General features: G+C 35.1%; 1 protein-coding gene across 9 annotated transcripts in view; it reads right to left on the minus strand.

Annotated features, from left to right (window-relative positions):
• Positions 1-20,022, minus strand: part of GLS (glutaminase) — a 67,723-nt gene that overhangs the window by 21,208 nt on the left and 26,493 nt on the right. For 4 of the 9 annotated variants that reach the window (XR_012674156.1, XM_075153641.1, XM_075153648.1 and 1 more), the window contains 7 exons: positions 13,901-13,933; positions 13,571-13,629; positions 12,353-12,419; positions 11,747-11,797; positions 9,130-9,306; positions 7,847-7,978; positions 6,025-6,117 (listed from right to left, as the gene is read on the minus strand). Coding sequence is in view for 8 of the 9 variants with exons in the window: in XM_075153641.1 (XP_075009742.1) it covers positions 6,025-6,117; positions 7,847-7,978; positions 9,130-9,306; positions 11,747-11,797; positions 12,353-12,419; positions 13,571-13,629; positions 13,901-13,933 (612 nt within the window). In the remaining variant the exon portion in view is untranslated. Of the gene's footprint in view, positions 1-1,913; positions 5,189-5,212; positions 5,655-6,024; positions 6,118-7,846; positions 7,979-9,129; positions 9,307-11,746; positions 11,798-12,352; positions 12,420-13,570; positions 13,630-13,900; positions 13,934-15,486; positions 15,537-17,316; positions 17,336-20,022 lie in introns of those variants that run through there. The other 5 variants (XM_075153646.1, XM_075153649.1, XM_075153642.1 and 2 more) reach the window with 5 other exon arrangements.

Below are 20,022 nucleotides of genomic sequence, written 5' to 3' on the forward strand. Positions count from 1 at the left end.
ACACTCCTGCCAGCCTAAACTCTATTCTTGGGCTTTATTTAGTTAAACTGCAGCTTCAGTTGTAACCATTACCTAAGGGCTGCTATGCACAGAAGAAATGCGTGTGCATTTTTAGGGGTAACTATGTGCAGAGCTGTGCCACTTAAGTCTTACAAAAACTTTTAAATGCGAAGTGTTCAAGTGATATTCAAAAGTCTGTATAAAGCAGTGTTAGAAGCCAATAATAAAATTAACTTCTACTTGCATGAAAAGCAAAAGGAAACAGGACATTTCTATTTTGCACACAGTATTCTCTAGAAGGAGCAAACGGTAAATTGGAAACCACACTTGATTCAAAGTAGGTAGTTTAATAGTTTAGACTGCAACAAACTATTCAACACACCAGGACGTAACTTCCCGAAAGAAAATGGGGCTGCGCCTGACCCATCCTTTAAAAGCATGTCATCACACACGCTACTTAGTCATGCGTTTTCTAGACGGGACAAGTGTGGAACTGACAAGATACTAGCACAATGAAAAAAATAATTAAGTTTTAGTTAGATTGCTACCTGATTTAAAGCCTCTTGCCATCCCTGCAACTACTATAGACATTTGTGATACTCAAATTCCCCGAAGAGACTCTGCACTAAAGACAAATTATTAGGTGTATTTAGTCATCCCAATAAGAACTCTGCTGAAAAAAGTCTATTCTTCTTCCACTGGAATAACTGCTTCTGAACTCCCACCAGAAAACCACAGAAATATTTAAACAAAATTAAAAAAATAAAATACTAAAAGCCTACAAACAATGTTTAGGATACTAAAACATTATACATAAATTATGAAGCTCATAATTAACTACTTTGCTCACAGCTAACTACTGTGCATCAATGACATGTATGTATCAAGACCAAGAGAAGTAAGAACAATGAAAAAACAACATACTCTATCCCCCCTCCCGCCCACCCTCTTCTGACTCCATTGCCTTTTTATTCATTTTATTCACTGACCTTTTGACACAAATGAACAATGAAAACCAAAATGTAAGAGCCAAAATAATTCCACAGTATATCACCCGTGGTTCTCTCTTTATATCTACTACTCTTCTACCTTTCCTCATCTCTGTGACTTTTATAAAATAAACTCTTTCAATATGTGGTATTTTATGTACAATGAACATACAGCTAATTTTAAAAACATAGTAGAAGTAACCGCAGTTTATAAATCAATCTACAGAAAAGCTAAATTAATGATTATGGCTATCATAATCTGTATGGGTATGTCTCTAGTGACAAAATCTTGCCTCGGAATGATCACATTATAAATGCATCTACTATTTAGTATCTCGAATAAACTTTCACGGAACAAAAAGTAAGCCTGTGACAAAGGGCAAGTGCTTTGCCAGGAACCCAGATTCAACTAGCCGTTGTTCAGACCCCACTGCTGCTACTACAAGGATGTGGTTTTTGGACCACCTTCCTTGCTATGTGTGATTTATGACAAGCTGTATTTTTCACTTCATAACACACAGGATCAACAGTTACTACCCTGGCACTGGTACCATTAACCACACATTTTCCAAGTGACTAAATTAGTATCTTCAAAACCACACAAATACACAGTGACGTTAATATCCTACTGCACCATGACATTTTTATTAGAAAAGTCATGGTGAGAAAGTTTTGCTACTTTGATTTTTGCTTTCAACTCTCTAAGATAACAGTTCAAAGAAAAAAAAAGATCAGATTATTGTACAAAATGTTTAAGAAATCTTAGGAAGGTTTTCAATGACTGGTTTAACTAAATCTGCTTATTCCACTTACTTTTCCAGAACTTTATCTTTTTTAGAACGGAGCGCTCACTATCTCATTTCAGTCTCAAAAATGTGTTTGAACAAATCTGTTCTCCATTGAGAGAAAAAAATACAATAAAAATCAGCTTAAAATAAATTTATTAAACAATACAAAAATAAGCATGCTGGAAATCGAGATACATAAATAACATACAATGCAAATGAAAAATGGAAAACGAGACAGGTAGCTTAACAACTGAGCCAAAAAGTACAACACAAATGCTAAAATAAAATTTTAAAAAGCATTTACATTTCTAATGAAATGTTAATGATGCTGACAAAGAAAAACAAACAAACAGCTAAAATGCTTGAATATCAAGAATTGCTATTGCTGTAGCACAGGTGAACACTAAAACCGTTGCAGACGTCAAACATTCAATGGCTAGCCTCTATCACCGCATTCTTTCAGACCCGCTCACCAAACATAATGCAGGCACGGGTAAGTCGTCATGGCAGACCTAACTATGGTCCCGGCTATCTGTGTACCCTGCCGTGAACAAGAGCCATCTGCAGACATGGCAGGCCAGAACAAGAAACTGCGAGTGTCGGCAAGTGACAAAATAATTGGTCTAAAGGAGTCTCCTCCTGACCCCTCCTACCTAGAGGCTGCCTTAAATTCTGAGACAGGCTTCAAAAGCATATATTACAGAACTGTAATATATATCTCTAAAGTAAAGATTGTGTAAGCTGTACCCTAAATATTCTTCTTATGCATATTAAAGATCTAGTAGTTTCCTTAATTTTATATTTCCCATGCAGGACTTGCCTCTCCCACAAGTTTTGCATGTAACTGAAACAGAAATACGGTAAAGATTTTTATTTTCAAGTTGAAACCCAGATGGAACAATTTTCCATCTTCCACCACGTTTTTAGAATTAGCTTCAAATAGTGCTAAAAATCAGTAAAAAATGTGTGTAGAATTAGATCAAGCAAATACTGGATCATACATTTTCCTTTTTTAATGAAATCAGTAATTTAACCAGCAACATGTCATCACTGTAAATACTTTTCATTAGCAGCACAGACACATTATGTTCCCTCTTGTAATTGAGGGTATTTCAGTTAAAGACATGTAGTTTCGCAGGATCTGAATACTTGTTATGTCTCTGTAACTACTAGTTTACTGTACAATCCTCAAACAGGTGAGATTTTTATAATTCAAGACTTTGCCTTTACTTATTTTACTTTATTTTCAAGATAAGCACTGACAAACCTAACCCCGTTGTCAGTGAGCAGATTATAAAACAGCTAGCATTCAGCAATTTATGACTGACATTTATTACTGACATGTGCACCACAGATTTACCTCTTCATCCCAGTAGGGCTTCAAATCCACTGAAAATTGATGTTCTGTATTGTTTTGCTTAAACATTTTAATCCTAGGCTTCAAAGACAGGAAGCCCATCCTTTTACAACACATTGCTAGATGAAGATTATTCAGGGTTTAGTCAGAGCTTATTTCAAATGTTTATGCAAAACTAACAATACCTGAACAGAGTAATTAAGAACAGCTTGCTTTCTCAGAGAACATCAGCTTTGTTTTATGCATCTTCCTGAATTCACAAACATCCAGATGGGTCAAAAAAGGGGCAGGAAACACCGAACTCTCCCCTTATGCAAAACTCACATATGAGTGCACTTTGGAGTTTTAGATAAACTAAAACGGGAGAGGGACTGGGGGAGGGGGCAGGGAGAAGGGGTGGAGATGTTACCGAGGAATTATCTGGCATTGTTTCTTAAAATACTCAACAAGCTAATACCATTTATCATTTCTTGGACAAGTTTTCGACAATTTTACAAACAGGATTCTGCATGATGTGTACAGGGGGTGGGATATATAAAATTATCTACAAGCTTTTAAAGGGGAAAACTTTATAAAAATAGAGAATAATTTTCTAAGATTTTTAGCATCATTAAGAATCTAATAGCTACAAGTGTCGAGAATTTAGCAAGTCTGTGCTCTCTGTCCAGCATTGCCTACTGAGCCTATTCGAAGCTTACATACACCATTTCAAGATACACTCTACTCAAGATACTCAAAGTTATCAAATTCTGCAGATGAACAGATGCGGTTGCCTGCAGAAGAATGCAAGTCCTGTTTCTCAGCAAGCTGACAGAGGTGCAAACTCACTATCATTTTAAAAAGTAGCAATTAATGATAACTTTTTAAAAATTTGCTCGTGTAAATAAATGAAACCTCTGATCTTATATATGAACATGCACACACATTAGCAGTTGAAAAATAAGTTAATTGGAAACAGTTTTATAGTATCTACCTATCTGCTTTGCTCTGAATGAATTTCCTGCTCCCTACTCAGTCGGTTACCCCTCTAAAACCAGGATTGCTTACATTCCTCTCCAGGGTGGAGCCCAGCATTATTAGTAAGGCAGACTTCTGAGTCATGACTCCCAGCTGGCAGTACAAGCAGCTAGCAAGACACTCAAAATAGTTTGGTAAGAAGTCTTCCTGCTGCATTAGTTAACTTGCAAACAGGCAAGTTTCCCCCCCCCCCCAGTCCTCCCCAGCCATTTTTGCTCTTTTTATATAAATGTTAGCATTAATAATTATTAAAGGTCTGATCAAAAAAAAAAAAAAAAAAAATCTTCACTAGCATGGTATATCCAAAGGATCCATTTCTGTTCAAAGCAATTTGAAAGCTCATATTAAAAAAAAAAAAAGAATACAGTAATAACATGACTCAGAACCTATGTCCACTTAATATACAACTATTTAGAGATTCATGAATTTGCTGTATTTTGCTGACACTATTTTACTTTATATCTTAATTAAAATTCTTCTATCTTTACATGCTGACCCTGATCAGAGGACACATCTTAAGTTCTTGATTAGCTCTATAGTTAATTTACTTTAAATTCTCAGATATAAACAAAAATAAACAGATATACACAAAAGTGGTATATCTTTGAAAACATTCAGATTTACCTTTTTCTTTTTTTTTTTTTTTTTTTTTTTAAGTAAATGCGCTTTAAGTAACTACAAAAGTCAGTTAACAGTTTTGGTTTTTGTTGTTTGCATGTGCTTTTTCCCCCCCTTGAACTTTGACAGTCTTTTTGGTATAGCATACAGAATTTACACAAAATGTATATATAAATGAAACACCAGGCAAACAATATTCAAATCAAAGTTAAATCTAGAGATGCTTGAGGGTTTTTAAAATGAAGAATTTAATGAAGCTAGAACCCATTTGTTTAGTTTTGCTCTCCCCGACCTTCCATTCTATACACTACGGTTCTGGAGATGTCCTCGTTTGATTCAGGTGACACTTTTTTCCATACTGTTTCTTTTAAAGCAAGTTCTTGCTGGAGATTCTCATAGTCCATTGGTCCAAAGGAATGCTAGTTGTTCAAGCAACATACATTATTTATTAGTGTATTTGAAGGAAAAAAAAAATCCATACTTGCAGTCAATGCTAACAGACTCATGTTTTTCACCTCTTCACATAAACCGTTATTTTCTATTTTCCAGATATAAAAAATTCAAATTCCAAATTGGGTATTTTTTAGACGTATACATGCAAAATAGAAGCACTTTAAAAATCATTCTACTGTATCTTCTCCTATTGAAATCTTCATGCCTTAGTTAAAACATCAATGGTAATAAAAGCAAAGAGGTTTTCCTTATCTCAAGCACCCTCACACTTCTATCTTTTGTACACGTAGTGGATTCAGTTCATTCCCAGAGATCGCTCATACCGCTTCCTTAGTAACGGGCACTTGTCTACAGCACTGTAACACCTGAATTCACTGCCTGTGCAACCCTCAGCAAGTCAGGTGGCCTCGGACACATCACTGTGAAAAAATGCTAAACATACGTCTCATGCATTCCAGCACAGAACAGCAAGGCTAAGCCCACCAGCTGGTCAAATCTTTATTAAAGGCAACCAGTACAGTAAAACTCTTTGCAACTTTTATCAGATACCATACGCTTACTCTAGCGAGGGAGATGAACTGCGTCAAATGGAGTTACAAATCTAATATGAAATTCTGCTATACAAAACCCTGTGATAGTGTGGTCCACCCAAGTAAGTGTCCACTAATAATGTAAACTAACTAGTTTTCTGAAAGCTTTGATGCAATACATGTCATTGAGCAGTTTTGCATTTAGAGAAGAACTTTCCATATTTCTTCTGATGTCTACAAGCAATACTAACTAAACACACATATTAACTTACCCGCTGATCGCCACCTTCTCTGCGAGGATCAAGCTTTTTTGCAAAGTGTCTCAAATTATCGTAGTTATGGAAATTGCACAAAGAAACCAGATCCTGCAAATATTTAGTGAACATATATTATTATTTGCATATGATAGTCAAATGCATATGAGATTACAATAATACTGCCACTTATGTTTTACATCATATCCTAGTAACTTAAATCAGTAGTAAGAGAAGCTTATTTAATAAATCAATACCAATGTCTTTAAGGCCCTTTGAACATAATACAATGATATGATGAAGTTCTAGTAACACCTTTAAACTCCTTTTTAAAGAAGTACAAAACAAGTAGCAATTTGCAAAATACCTATTCTAATGTATTTCTACCCCAGCTGTATGAAACACTTCAGGAACAGGAAGAATAGTCTGGGCTAGTCTAGTACATAAAACTCCAATCAAAAGGGTGAAACAAGAAAAAGTGTGACATTATGGATTTAATTCAGTTTGAATTACAGCATGAAAGTTTATAATTACAGAACTTTGCTATGTTGATGTTATTTTTAAAAGTGAATGTTACATTCATGCTACTTGTATGCCATGATCATCTATCAGTTTTTAGGTCTCTATAACACAGAATAAATGCAGTAAATCCTTCACCTACCTATTGTTCTATGATTTTATATTTAAATTATCAAATACAACACTATTTCCTATGGAAGTTTAAAGTATTTAAACTAGAATTAGTAACTTCTTAGTACTCTTAATTTGCAGCTATACAGATGTTAGATAAATAGAAGTATGAGAAGTTTTAACTGCTGCTCATCCACATGAACTAAACCCTTGCATACTGTAAATCCCATGCTGTTGTTGATAAGCTAAGTGAAGACTAGTCATACGAGTGTTCACCCTAGGAACTGAAGTCCATCCAAACTAGTATCACTGCAGCTTAACTGTCATCACTACTTTTAAAAAACAAAGGGGGGAAGGAGGGGAGAGAGCCTAGTTATGCCTTCAACTTCCAAAGCATTACCAATAATCTTACATTTTCTATGGGGCTCTAGATAGCCTACTATTCTCTTTTTTGAGACTTCCCCCCCCCCCCCCATTTACAATTACTTAATCAGTATTACAAGGTGGTTTTAGGAAGCAAAAAAAGGAAGACAACATTTTTTACATTCTTCTCTCCCACAAAACATCTTTATTAATCATTCCAAAGTACTCTACAAAATCTGTCCTTCTTCTGTTGCTATCAACAGACTGTCCACAGCCCTTTCAAAAGCAAGAGATGAAGCTAGGAAGAGCTTGCCCAACACCTGGATCTGATCTATGAAGACATGTTCTATGTCAGATTGTTTACAAAAATTGGTTTAAAAAATAGATCAGAACAGCAATATTTAATTAGAATCTTCTTCTTTTATTGTAATGAAATGAGAGTTGTATTTCCAATGTTTTGAAAATTATTTACTTTATGACTGGAGAGGAAAAGAAGTCTATAAATAGAGCTCTACAGCTTCTAACGCAGAATACGAGAGGCCAGCTCTTTCATTACTTCATGAAGTGTTCATTTTCAAAGCTTTTCCACAATAAATTTCTCCAGTGTTTCTGGCATATTTTCTTAACGCTCACTGAATTAAAGTGTTATCTACTACCAAAATGCAAACGTCTCTTCTCAGACTTCCACCCTTGGATCAGATGAACTTTGCTATGTATGGAAGAGTAACGAACCACTATTTAATTCACTTAGATCTCAGTTACACTAACTGAAGCTCAGCAAACATCAGCTGCAAAAGAAAAAAAAAAAACAAACACAAAAAACCCCACTAAAGACAATGCTGCTTACATGACAAAAGTGAATTCCTTTAACACTGTTGCCCATCTTGTCCAAAGGAGGTGACCAGCACATCAAGCCCATGACATTAGGAACAACCAGAAGAATCCCACCAGCAACACCAGATTTTGCAGGAAGACCAACCTATAGAACAATCAGAGAATTACCGTCCTCTGCAAACATTCTTCACTGTTGTAACACAATGCGTTAGCATTTTACTGAAGATTATTATGCAACATTTATAAAATGTAGATCTGGAAAGCATTTTAAGCTGGGAAAGCATTATTACTTATCTCCTTCTAGATAGTCAATAACCTGGAAGCACAATTCGTGGCAATCCAAGGTACGTGATCATAAAGTTATTTGCTCTCAGTAAAACAGAGTCAGTAATACAGTGAAAAAGGTAATTCAAATCTCTCATAAAAAAGCAATTATGACTAAGCAGTAGTACATGAGTGTATCTGTCATGAACAGTTTGCAACAAGGCAGTAGTACAAAGCTATATACCTAAAAAAAACCTTGACTGGAAAAGGTAAAAAACAAAAACCCAAGAAAACAGAAGAGTCTGCCCATAAGGTCATACAATAACCTACTTTTTTACAATCTGGATAAAGCTATTGCTTTCTTCCAACAGGAACTAACATGTCACATATTCCCACAGCTCTGTAAGCAGTAACTTTTAGGTCACACAAAGCATCATAACCAATTTTACATGTATGCAATGAGGAAAAACTAAAAATGCTCAAAACAAGATGCTGAAAACACAAATAAGGTGCAGTACATCTTGAAATATTTACATAGAAGAAATATACTGCTGGAAAAGAGAAGCATGGTATGTATGCTGCGTTTGACAGCCACTTTTACAACACATGAGGGCAATTCATGTAACAGCCTGAGTCAGTGAAGAAAAAGCATTTGTCTGCAAAGGCTTTCTGCTATCCTTTACTACCATATAGCAGGATTTCTTCAGCTATGCTGTTTCCAGTTACGTCTGCATCAATCACCTGTTTCTCTCGTGAACAGCCTTTCTTAAGGGACAGTATTTATGTTTCAAGATGAAAAGGATTCCCAAATGTGAAGTGGCAGAGAATAGTAAGTGCTATAAGGTATGGTGTACTAGTAGCGCCATGAATTCTAGATGAGATTTTCCCATATGGTGTGTTCAATTTCTGAACAATTCATGTAACACCCCCTTCCCTCCCCCAGAAGCAAGCAAGCAAGCCCTGGAACATGGAAAACAATAGCACGGGTTAATCTCACTGGTCAGCTTGAATTAATAACTGAAAACTACTTACATGGAAGGCAAACTGCCCTGAAAAGTCATACATGCCACAGGAATGCATTAAACTCAAGGTATTCCGGACTGCTTCGGGACTCAGTACTCTCTCACCAGTGATTGGGCAAAAGCCACCATTAGCCAGAGTTGCTGCCATCACACTTGCCGATTCACACGTTACTTCTATTGAGCAAAGCTTATGAAAAAGAAATTGAGATTATAAGAACTGATACTTCTAGCACAATAAGGCCAACTATAGCAGGATCAACAATATGTCTCTACAGAAATAACATTTCATAAAATAACCTGTAGCGTAACATCTGTTACAGGTGACGCTAGTAGCATCAATTAATACGGTCTGAATCTTCCTACTATAAAGACCCCAGGCAACAGCGTTTGAAAGCCCTCTTAATAGTTTGGGATAGTATTTTACACGGGTTAGTGTCTCCACTTGATTCCTCCCCCCGCCCCCCTTATGTTCCTTTGAGAGGAAGAGGTCTGGAAAACAAATCTCAGTATTTTGCATCTGCTTAAATGGCAAAGCCACAGAATGACTGGTTTTTTTTTCAATTTGAGTTTGTTTTGTGTGGCTTTTTTTTTAAGCCTTAGAAGACCACACACATCTATTAAAAGTACATTTTAAAGCTGCAAACTCTAGCACATGCAAGTCTTAATGCCAGCACTTCCTTTTGATGCAGCCTTATTTCACCTTTCTCTCATATATGCTTTTTGATATATTAATGATACGACCACACGATAGTTTCTCCCAGGATCCCTGCTTCAGTACAGACTATACATACTTTGGTGACACATCAGGAAATGTGATATGATGCCATCACCTGATGCTGCCTCATTTCTGCAGAAACCAAAAGATAAGCTGGTTTCAACCTGAAGCTGAAATGCTACTCTGAAAAGTAAACAGACTAGTGCTTGTATTCTTGCTTTTGCCAAACAGTCATTACATGATACTTCATGACGTTACCTAAGCCAAGTTTGCATGAGTAGTTACTACCTGGAATTCTTATTTTCCGGGTGCCAAACTCAATACATCCTAGTCCAATCAACTGGAGTTGCAAATCAAGAGATTGTCAGAGACGCATCTAAAATGGCAACTGTGTTTTAAACATATGAAGTATTACATAATATCACCTACTTTGAAAAAAAGTGTTTCTAGGTTCTCAGTTTAACCACCTGCATTTTGTACCTCGGTTCTCTAAAATGAGAATAATCCATCCTCACTTTACAGAGACAATAGGAAAATAAGTTTATTCCTGCTCAGAAAGTTCCCAATTACACAAGGGAGGAAGGAGCATTACAGAAAACCCAAAGAAAAGAAATAACTAGCCTTTTAAGTAGAATCCGAGTAGAGCGTTGGAAAGTAAGTTTCGTACAGGGAGAAGAAAAGAAAACAGAATTGCCGCTCGTGTATGAGCTGCCCTTTTTCTGAGTATGGAGTGAAAAGGGGATTTTGCAAGGGAAAAAAAGAATGACACGTAGTCATGAAATTAGAGATCATAATGCACGAAAATGAGGCCAAATTAAAATACATCAGAAAAGTTAGTTTTGGCATTTCTTAGCTTACGAATAGCTGTGCATTCAGAAGCGTACCAGGTCTTGAGGCAGTGGGATAGGAAGCATTTAAAAAGCATGTTTAAACAGAAATTCAAATAAATTATCAGTTTTGTTCTGTAGTAACAGAAGTTCAGAGTAGACTATTTATTAGCTTGTACCTAGTTTCCAACTCAACAAGAAGTCAACTAAGGCTAATCACATATACCTTCATAAACAGTCATTCGATTTGAAGATTTGAGCAGGTGCATTCCAATACAAAAAACTCAGATATAAATTTGCATTTAAAAAAACATTTTTTATAATTTGCAAAAGTAAAAGCAAGTCTCATGAATCAAAAACAGATTCATTTGGAGAACTAAACTCCGGATTTTTTTTTAAACTATCCCAGATAGACTGAATCAGTAACACAACTTGAACTGCCTCTTGAGAAGTACATGCAGCAGAGCTGACTGAGTTGTGAATGTTTTAACATTAGGAAACCCTTACTGAGGAAATGCCTCACACTTGCCAAGTTCTCATTTTGTGACAGTTGCAAATAACTTGCGAAAAGTGAAGAAGAAAAAAAAATGGGGGAGGGGAGAATATATGACTAGATTCTTTGTTTTAGTCATAAGCATTGAATTAAAACAAAAAGGAGGAGATATTCATGTTATTTCATTTATAACACTACCCTTGAGCTTACAACAGAGCATGCATATACTATTTTAGTTACATACAGAGTTTAAAGTACTTCACAGTACAATAAAGAGCAGCAACCCAAAGAAGCAGAAATATTTTGTCAAACTCACTGAAGTAATACAAGACATTTTAAGCTTCTCACGACTAGTGTTTTAAAGACCAGTGCTAGTTTGTATTAGCAATAAAGACACCTAAGTACATCACCTAAACAAAAGCAAATCTGGATACATCAAATGTACATCATTCATTTCCAAACACAGTGTAACAGAAGCTGACAAGTTTAACTATAAGCCATTAAAGCCTTCACACCTATGAACAAATCAGCTTCTACTGCTTATAATAGTAATCCTAAGTCTATAATGAGTCTCAATTTTAAAGTCAGTTACCTGAAAATAGAAGTCTAGTATAGCAACCATATCCGTGCCTTCAGGAAAGCACTGAGGAAGAAAAATAAAGAGAGTCTATAAGTAAAATCATGATTTTTTAAAAAAATATCGCTGTTAGAGAGACATAAATTAAGCTACATTCTTGTCAGCATATTAAGCATTAGGCAGTTTTAAAATTAAGTATCTATTTAAATGTAATAAGTAGAAATATTAAATCCCGTCAGATTTAAAAATAACACAGTGCAGTGAGGTCAACAAGTTAGGCATTAAAATATTTTTCAGTACAGCTTTCAACATCTTCAAATCAGCAAACGGCAAAATGCATCTAGGAGTTTTATAAAGGCATCTGTACAGCACAGATTATGCATTTTACGACGAATAAAACAAATTATCATGGCTATGATACAGAAAAAAGATTAAAGGTATTCTATTAGAATGACGTAAGTATCACACTTTAAATGACAGCACTTTGAGTAACAGTATGAAAACATACACAGAATTAGAGTAATTTATGCCATACTGTACATTAAATAAATTAAAAACCTTCACAGGCTATGAAAAACCCCCCTCCACACAGCCTTCAAAATACAATAAAAAGAGATCAACCTTCTTTTCTTTCAAGTAATAGCCGATTGCAAAGTTTCTATCTCCACTCTCTCTTTCGGACTGGAACCTTAAAATAAATAAAAAAAAAAAAAAAAAAAAGACAGGACAACACGTCAAACTTTCAAGAAACGCGGTGCTTCAGAGACGCTTAATGTAATTCAATAAAACTGCACGTAAAGGATACATTACTTCTGAACACAAACATTCTACTACTAGGACAGCAATTGCCATAGAAGCTCACCCCAGTACACCCAGTGGGAGTGAATTAGCTTTGATATCCGAATACACACAGTACTGGTTACCTACATACATAAGCTGACTTGGAGATAAGGCAAAGAAGTGTAAGATCCTGCTCTTAGAAGTGCTCCTAAAAAGGCCATAGTGGAATGAACACATCCCACAACGAGCTGAGGTGAAAGGATCATTCTCTGAGGACACTGACCAAACTAGAGAGGAACCTGAGGATCAAGTTGCAGACCAAAGAGCAACCGGGCTGTGATGGCTGCACTCTTTATTGTGATGATGAAGTTCCAGGAAGAAACCTAAAGGAAGAAGCTGTATGGATACAAGGGTAGGTAATTCTCTCCTGTCTGGTTCCTTCCATGGTAAACACTTGTACATTAACAAAGCTCAGGAAAACCACTAGTTCCCTCATTCCGCTTCTCTGCACGTGCATGCCAACTAGCAACCTGGAAGCAACTCTGCTATATGGAATCCTTATGATTTTCCCAGTGCTGCCTCAAAAAGCTCTCAAGATTTTTGGAATGCTATACGTTGAGTTAACGGGGGGAATTGTTTTAGAAAAGAATTTAAATATGCAAAATAAAAAATCATAAAGAGTCCCAATTGTATGAAGTATGCTTTCTAAACATTTGATGCACAGCTGATACATGCAGAGTTTAATTTTTAATACGAATGCCAGGAAGATAAGAGTTGCACTTACAGCTCTCGCTGCCATAGCGCCAATAGAGCACTTAAGACAGAATAATGAAATTTCAAAGAGGTAACCAACACTTTTATGTGATATTTAGCCACACTGATGTCAGAGACATACACAACTTTAGTTCTTGTAAATTTTAAGCCAAAGACATCCTCTAACATTAGGGATGAAATGATGGTTTCAATGTAAATAACTAAACTTTGCCATAAGCTCAATATGCTAACTATCAGTTGAGGCATTTTCCACCTAACTTCAATAAGTAAATAAAAAATACTTACGTAGCATTACTGAATCCAACATACTCATTACCAGCCATTTTATTCATGAATTGCATCACCTGTTAGAGACAGAGAGGAGGGGGGAAAAGCATGCTAACATTTTCAAACATTAAGAAGTTGTAACTGATGAACTCTCAATTCAGCCTTACCCTAAACCTTGTAACACAATTTTACAAATGCAATCCAAATCACTAAGTGTTTAAACAACCAAGTACAGATAAAAAGACAAAACATTTGAAACTACTAAAATTTCACTTGCAATTCCCTTGCCATCTTGAGACTTTTACCACTGAATTTAGTTAAAAAAGGAATGTTATAACATTAACTTACGTAGTCAAATTTTTCTGCATTATTTGCTCCTTGCTGCAAGAAAAGAAAAAATAATTTACAAAAATTGTTAACATAAGAAAGAAGTTAGTTCACTTAACAGTATTAGGATTTTTAATGCATATAACTAAGGTACGAGGCTAATTAAGAATAAGGTACTACAATAATTTCATATATTAATGAAAAAATTAAAGTGTTAGATAAGTAAATCTTTAATTATCATTTAAATTAAATAATCCTATAAGACACTTATCAAACACCTGTATGTTGGAAATGAATTTAAACTGAAAAAGGTATGCTTTATTTTAAGTGCTCTCTATTCAACTTTACGTGTTTAGCATAAGTAAATGCAGTAGTTAAAGCGAAAAATACAAAAGTAACTACAATCAGGATAATTATAATGCAAACACTAGCTTTTAATAGATTAGTAACCCAAAGGTATTCTTATATTACCAACAGAGCTGAGCATAGGAAAGTTCAGGCTACTGAAGTTAAAATATTTCCATGGCTAGCGCCCATACTAAGAATTTAGATTGAAGACTTAAAATAAAGTGTTACCCCTTACTATGAAAATAATTGCATTTAATAAAAAATACCTGATTTGATTAATAACTGATTAATGTCCTACCTATTAAAAATTAAAGTTAGAAAAAGAGAATTCCACGTCATAGATTAGATTACATCATTGTGCTAACAATGTAAGGAAAAATCTAAATCCAACTTAATAAGGATGCTAGTGAAACTTAATTCTTAGGGTTGGTTGGGGTTTTTTTTTTGGAGGGGGGGAAGAGGAGGGGTGTTATTTTGGTGCTTCTTTCCCCCCACCCCATTTAAGAACATTCTCAAATTTAGTAGCTGCCAGTTAAAGATGTATTAATTTTTTACAGGTCTCTGACAGGTGACTTTCACAAATTCCTACAGCAAGATGTTGAACGAGGGGTGGGAGGTAAAAAATAGCGCGTGGTCTACTGGGGGGAGTTTTTCATTTTTTGAAGTAGCCAAGTACTTTTGAGGAAGTTTAAAAAACAATGGCATCGCATACACAAGTGGAAACAATGTATCTGGAGAAGATATTTTAGTAAATAATTTTAGTATTAAAGATACTCTATTTAGATAGCAAAACTCTGCTTAACGTATCTCAAACAATTCAAGACACTATTTGCACTATGTTTAGTATGGGAATGGGGAAGGAAGTGGAAAAAACTGAAGCTTTATATCAACCAGTATTTTACTTAATGAAATGCGTAAAGCCAGTCTCATTTCCCTCTCTGTAGGTGGATTAGGGTGTTGCAGATAATCTTTGAAGCCCATGCTCATCTACAAGACGATGTGCAGTCATACTCGTACGATCACTAGCTGAAAGGAACACCACACTGTTTTGTCAAAATTATGCGCCAGTGGTTACCTTATGCTTAAGGCTAATAACCTTAATTCTTAAAGGCAATAATCTCTAGCTAATTTGCAATAAGATAAAAAAAAAAATCATGATACATTTCATCAAAATGTTCCTGTATAATATACCAGAACACAAGTCTTAAAAATTTAACTCCAAATCTGTTCAATGAAAAATAATTAAAAGAAGAAATTACCAACTTCATTGAACTGTTGCAGTTGTCAAAATATTCCATAGATCCTAATGCTGTAAAATATGTAACAACATTTAAACCACAAAAACCTTTTCAACCTTTCAAATGCACAATGAACATCTTTTTCTGGGAAAGTGGGTCAGCATTAGTTATGGGATGCTGCATTGATAATTGTATGGTTAGACATGTATAATAAATTTAAACAAGTTCTTTTGTTAAAAAAAGAAAGAGGGAGAAAGGGATCATGCTTTCTGCAAAAATATAAATACATAATACTTCACTTTTTTTTTTTGCCCAGTTGAAAAAAATTCCTAGCCCTTCAACAAAAACCTGGCTTTATTAGCAGCATATAAAATTGGAGGGCCAAAGACTCAATGCGAACTTTTTCCACATCAACTTGTTATAAAAAAGGTTTCTTTTTAAAATTTACATCTAATCTCGTATTTTGGGAAGAAAATCTTCTGTATACTACCTCAGATGATGCATTTTTAGTCCTTGATGTTCCAAACACTTGTATAGGTACTTTATATCAAACAAAAGCATTGTTACTGAAATTAGAGTGCTCATGTACCTAAAATATTTGCCTAAGTAATCATATGACCAAGATCTCAGTATGGATTTAACATAACATGTAACTAAAACAGAAAACTTTGCTTCCATACACAAGATGATGACTAAAAAACCCAATATATTAGTTCCCCTCTTTCAGCAGCTGACCAAGGTAGGCTGCTCCTCCTACAAAGCTGAAGAGACACAGAGGCAACACACATCCTATGATTAAAATCCAGTTGCAAATATAAAATCCTAACATTAAGAATACTAAGCAACTTTTCTATAATAATTTAAACACATAGAAGACAAGAAAACTTCTGTTCTTTCACAAGTGCTTCTTATTTTTAGCTTGATTGTATAAGCTTACGAGCTTGGGGGCACTGCAACAATATTTCTTAAAAAGCACTTTTTTATTTAAGTTCAGATGCAATTCATCTGCCTAGGACACCAAAGGAAACATTCCATGCACTAACTCCACAAACACTTAGTACATTTACTGGAACATATGTTCATATACACACTTACTGTATACATGCTTGTGTGTATATACATATGAAAAAACACTTCTAAATGAATACAAAATGAAATTGAAAATGCTAAGATTGAAGCGGTTTGATAGGCAGAAAATTCAAACTTGCAGAAGACAGCTCAGTATCAATTTTGTAAACACTTAAAACCACAATGGACACTATGGCTGTCGATCATAAATTTGAATTTTTTGACTGTGTCAGGTTTTAGTGATCTTCCCTTTTGTGTTTGTTTGGTTTTTTTAAAACAAGGTACTTTTATTACTTGTATTTATACTAGAAAAAAATATAAGCAGTTGCATAGGTTGCATGCCTACACATACATAGGAAAGGAGAGACCCATGGATACTTACCAGAGCTTGCAACAACAAAATTAGGCAATATTTATTAGAAAAGTAGTTAATACTAGCCACTTTTCATTGATCAACATTCAGTGTTTATACGATTAGACCACATAAGCTCTTACCATGTGTCTCTTGTTAAAAAAATTTTTCAATTTTGAATCTAAGCTACGCTAATAAAAACATCTGAATCATGAGAAGTTTATAATCTTCTAATAAGAAAAGATTGTTTAAAAATTAACTTCTGGAATTTTTTTAAGCCAAATTTATAACCTAACGCTATACTGTGATGAAAACATCCAGAAAGAAAAAATTTGTAACACTACGTCAGAATGCAAGAAAACATCTTTTACATTTGTACATTTAACATTAACTTAAATATTAATATCTTTATTTTAGTTTTCTGTACTTACACATGGTTTTAATTTTATTTGTTAATCTGGGTCTGTTCTGTGAGAACTGGTGTCTTGACTGCTTAGCGTGCCATTTTCAGCTCTGAAATACTTGAGAGCACACTGTCACAGACAGTATTTGACCCACTAAGACCAATACTATTACTATTTGAAAAACACATAAGAATTATTTTTGTGTCCTTCAGGTATTAAATACTTGCATATGTGAACACTAAATACATGCCATTTCAAGTATCACTACTACATATTCTATGTCAAATAACATCCAATACGTTTGAGATGTAATAAAAAGCAAGTGCAGAATAACTTGAACATACGTTCCATCCAAAATTAGTTACTACAAGAAAATGAATAACCCAGGAAGAGAGGAAACTTCACCAAAATAAAGACAAGTATCTAGCAGAGAAGATCACAATGCCAACACGTTTTAAAGTGGTATGTATGTACATTTACACAACAGTCTATCAGGAAGGATAACTGGAGTGGGTAGCATAGAGCAATTAAGCTAAATCTGTACTATTTATTGTAACTATCCTGTCAAATAAACCCAATAAACCCTGCATTTTCCCATCCCTCACATATTAGGCCATAACTGTACAGATTTCCTAATTAATTGTATCCTGACAGCTAACAGACCCTTGGCACAGCTGGACAGGTTTTTCCACCACTCTTTGCCTCATTTATTTTTTTACTTATCAGCATATTTAGAAAGCCCGGAAGCATATCAGAAACACCTCTTTATCTTTTGTACAAAAAAGAAAAGCTTTTGTCGAATTAAGTTTTTTCAGGGTCAGTAAGATCAGCATTTTCATTTTCTCGTACACCAAATTTTTTGCAAGGACTATGAATATTGCTATGCCCCCCCCCAACATGTCTAAATGCTTCCCACATTAATTCATTAGCATAGAATACCTCCCTTCACCAAGCGTTCAAGTCTATCGTCACTGTCTGTGTAAGATTGTGCATGTGGTCGTCAGCACTTACAGGACTTACATGCACCGTATTTACCCAAACCTTTGCTGTTACAGTAGGAAAGCTTTTATCTACAGATGGAATCTCGAATTCCTTCCACAGCCATCTGCCTTCTTCTACATCTTTCACTCTGAACCCTTCCTCCTCCTCTCATTTGCACCTCTAACACACTACCCTCCCCAGCCAGTAAAGGTACGTGGAAGGGGGCAGTTGCTGACACAACCACTGATATTCCTGGAGTTGACATGCTTTGAGAATTGAGTTTAAGGTTTAAGAAAAAACAGATCAAAGCATTAAAATCTATCTGTACTACAGGCAATACAGGCTTTTTCCAGTCAATGTGATGTGCAGAAAGCTGCATGGTTACTGAGCACTGAGTCTGTACTGAATCTGTACAGGAGCTGAATCTTCTTCTTTCAAATACCTATATTTCCTTGGAGACGTGGAAGAATTTACCATTTTATCTAATATCACTTTTCCACAAACTCCTGTAATTGCCACTACAATTTTATTTTGATAACAATTATTTGAAAATTGTAACTATGCAATTTCTATAATTAGTAATAAAGGCAAATGGCTGTACAATTACACCCAAGGGAAAAGGTCTTCAGGGTTTTTCGAAAATTTTATTTCATTAAAGGACAGCCCACAGGATGTCCTTTTGCTCAAGCATTTTTGTTGTAGATACATGCTTTAAATTGCTGGAACAGTCTGTGGAGTGTAATGCAAGTACACTTAGAACAGAGCCGTGAGTTGAGGCACCAAAACATAAATACATCGTAGTTCCAAGCACATGACAGTAGGAGAATCGTTTAAGCTGGTAAAAGGATGATATAGTCATGCCTAAGTAAGCCAAATAAATGTACAATTTAACAGGCACATACGCTTTATTATTTACTATTATGAATAGCAAAGACTAAACATTACAGTTTAGGTCTATGCTCTGTTCCAAGGTGCGTATACCAAATTCTGAAGGCAGTCAGAACTGGGTATGTGATGCTAAGAGCCCTTTCTTCCCCCTAAAATGTTAACATATCACATATTCTGACAAAAAGACTACTCCAAGCATCATCTCTTATCCACAAGTAATCATAATTTATGTCAGATTTTAAGGGCACTTGTGTGCAAGTTCATGCATACTAACAGCTGCTGAATTCAGTACAATGTATGTAAACTTTGAAAGACGACTTATATCAATTTCTCAGAAAGAGATAAAATAATGAATATCAAAGGAGGTAAAGGCATTCTTAACGCTGAAATACAGCAACAATCTCTCCATAGCTATCAACATGCTATCATTAGATAAATCTGTCATACATAGTGACTTCGACCATGTTTAATAACCCCGTAATTTTCTTGGACTCTAGGAGCCATACAGAGTCTTCAAGATATGCAAGAAACACCTTAAATAAACAGAATGACTGCAGAGGAACTGAGGGCAAAGCATGGGTTAATGAAGCCACCTTTTCCAGAAAAAAAGTAAGTCTTAGATTAGATCAAATATAAATGTGAATTACTTAAATCAGTGAATAGTTAGTAGGAATATTGTTAAGTTGCGGATTGCAAAGAAGTTATTTCACAAAAAATACAACTATTAAATAACTTCGTACCTGTGACCCTCTATGTAATTTTCTTCAGAATATGTTTAGTTTGGTTGGTTAGTCAAATGATAAATGGTATCTTAGTGGAAGCAGTACATAAAATAATCTACATTTTAATCACACTGAAAACAAA

The sequence above is a fragment of the Calonectris borealis genome, chromosome 6 (assembly GCF_964195595.1).
Source record: "Calonectris borealis chromosome 6, bCalBor7.hap1.2, whole genome shotgun sequence".
In the NCBI taxonomy this organism is placed as follows: domain Eukaryota; kingdom Metazoa; phylum Chordata; class Aves; order Procellariiformes; family Procellariidae; genus Calonectris; species Calonectris borealis.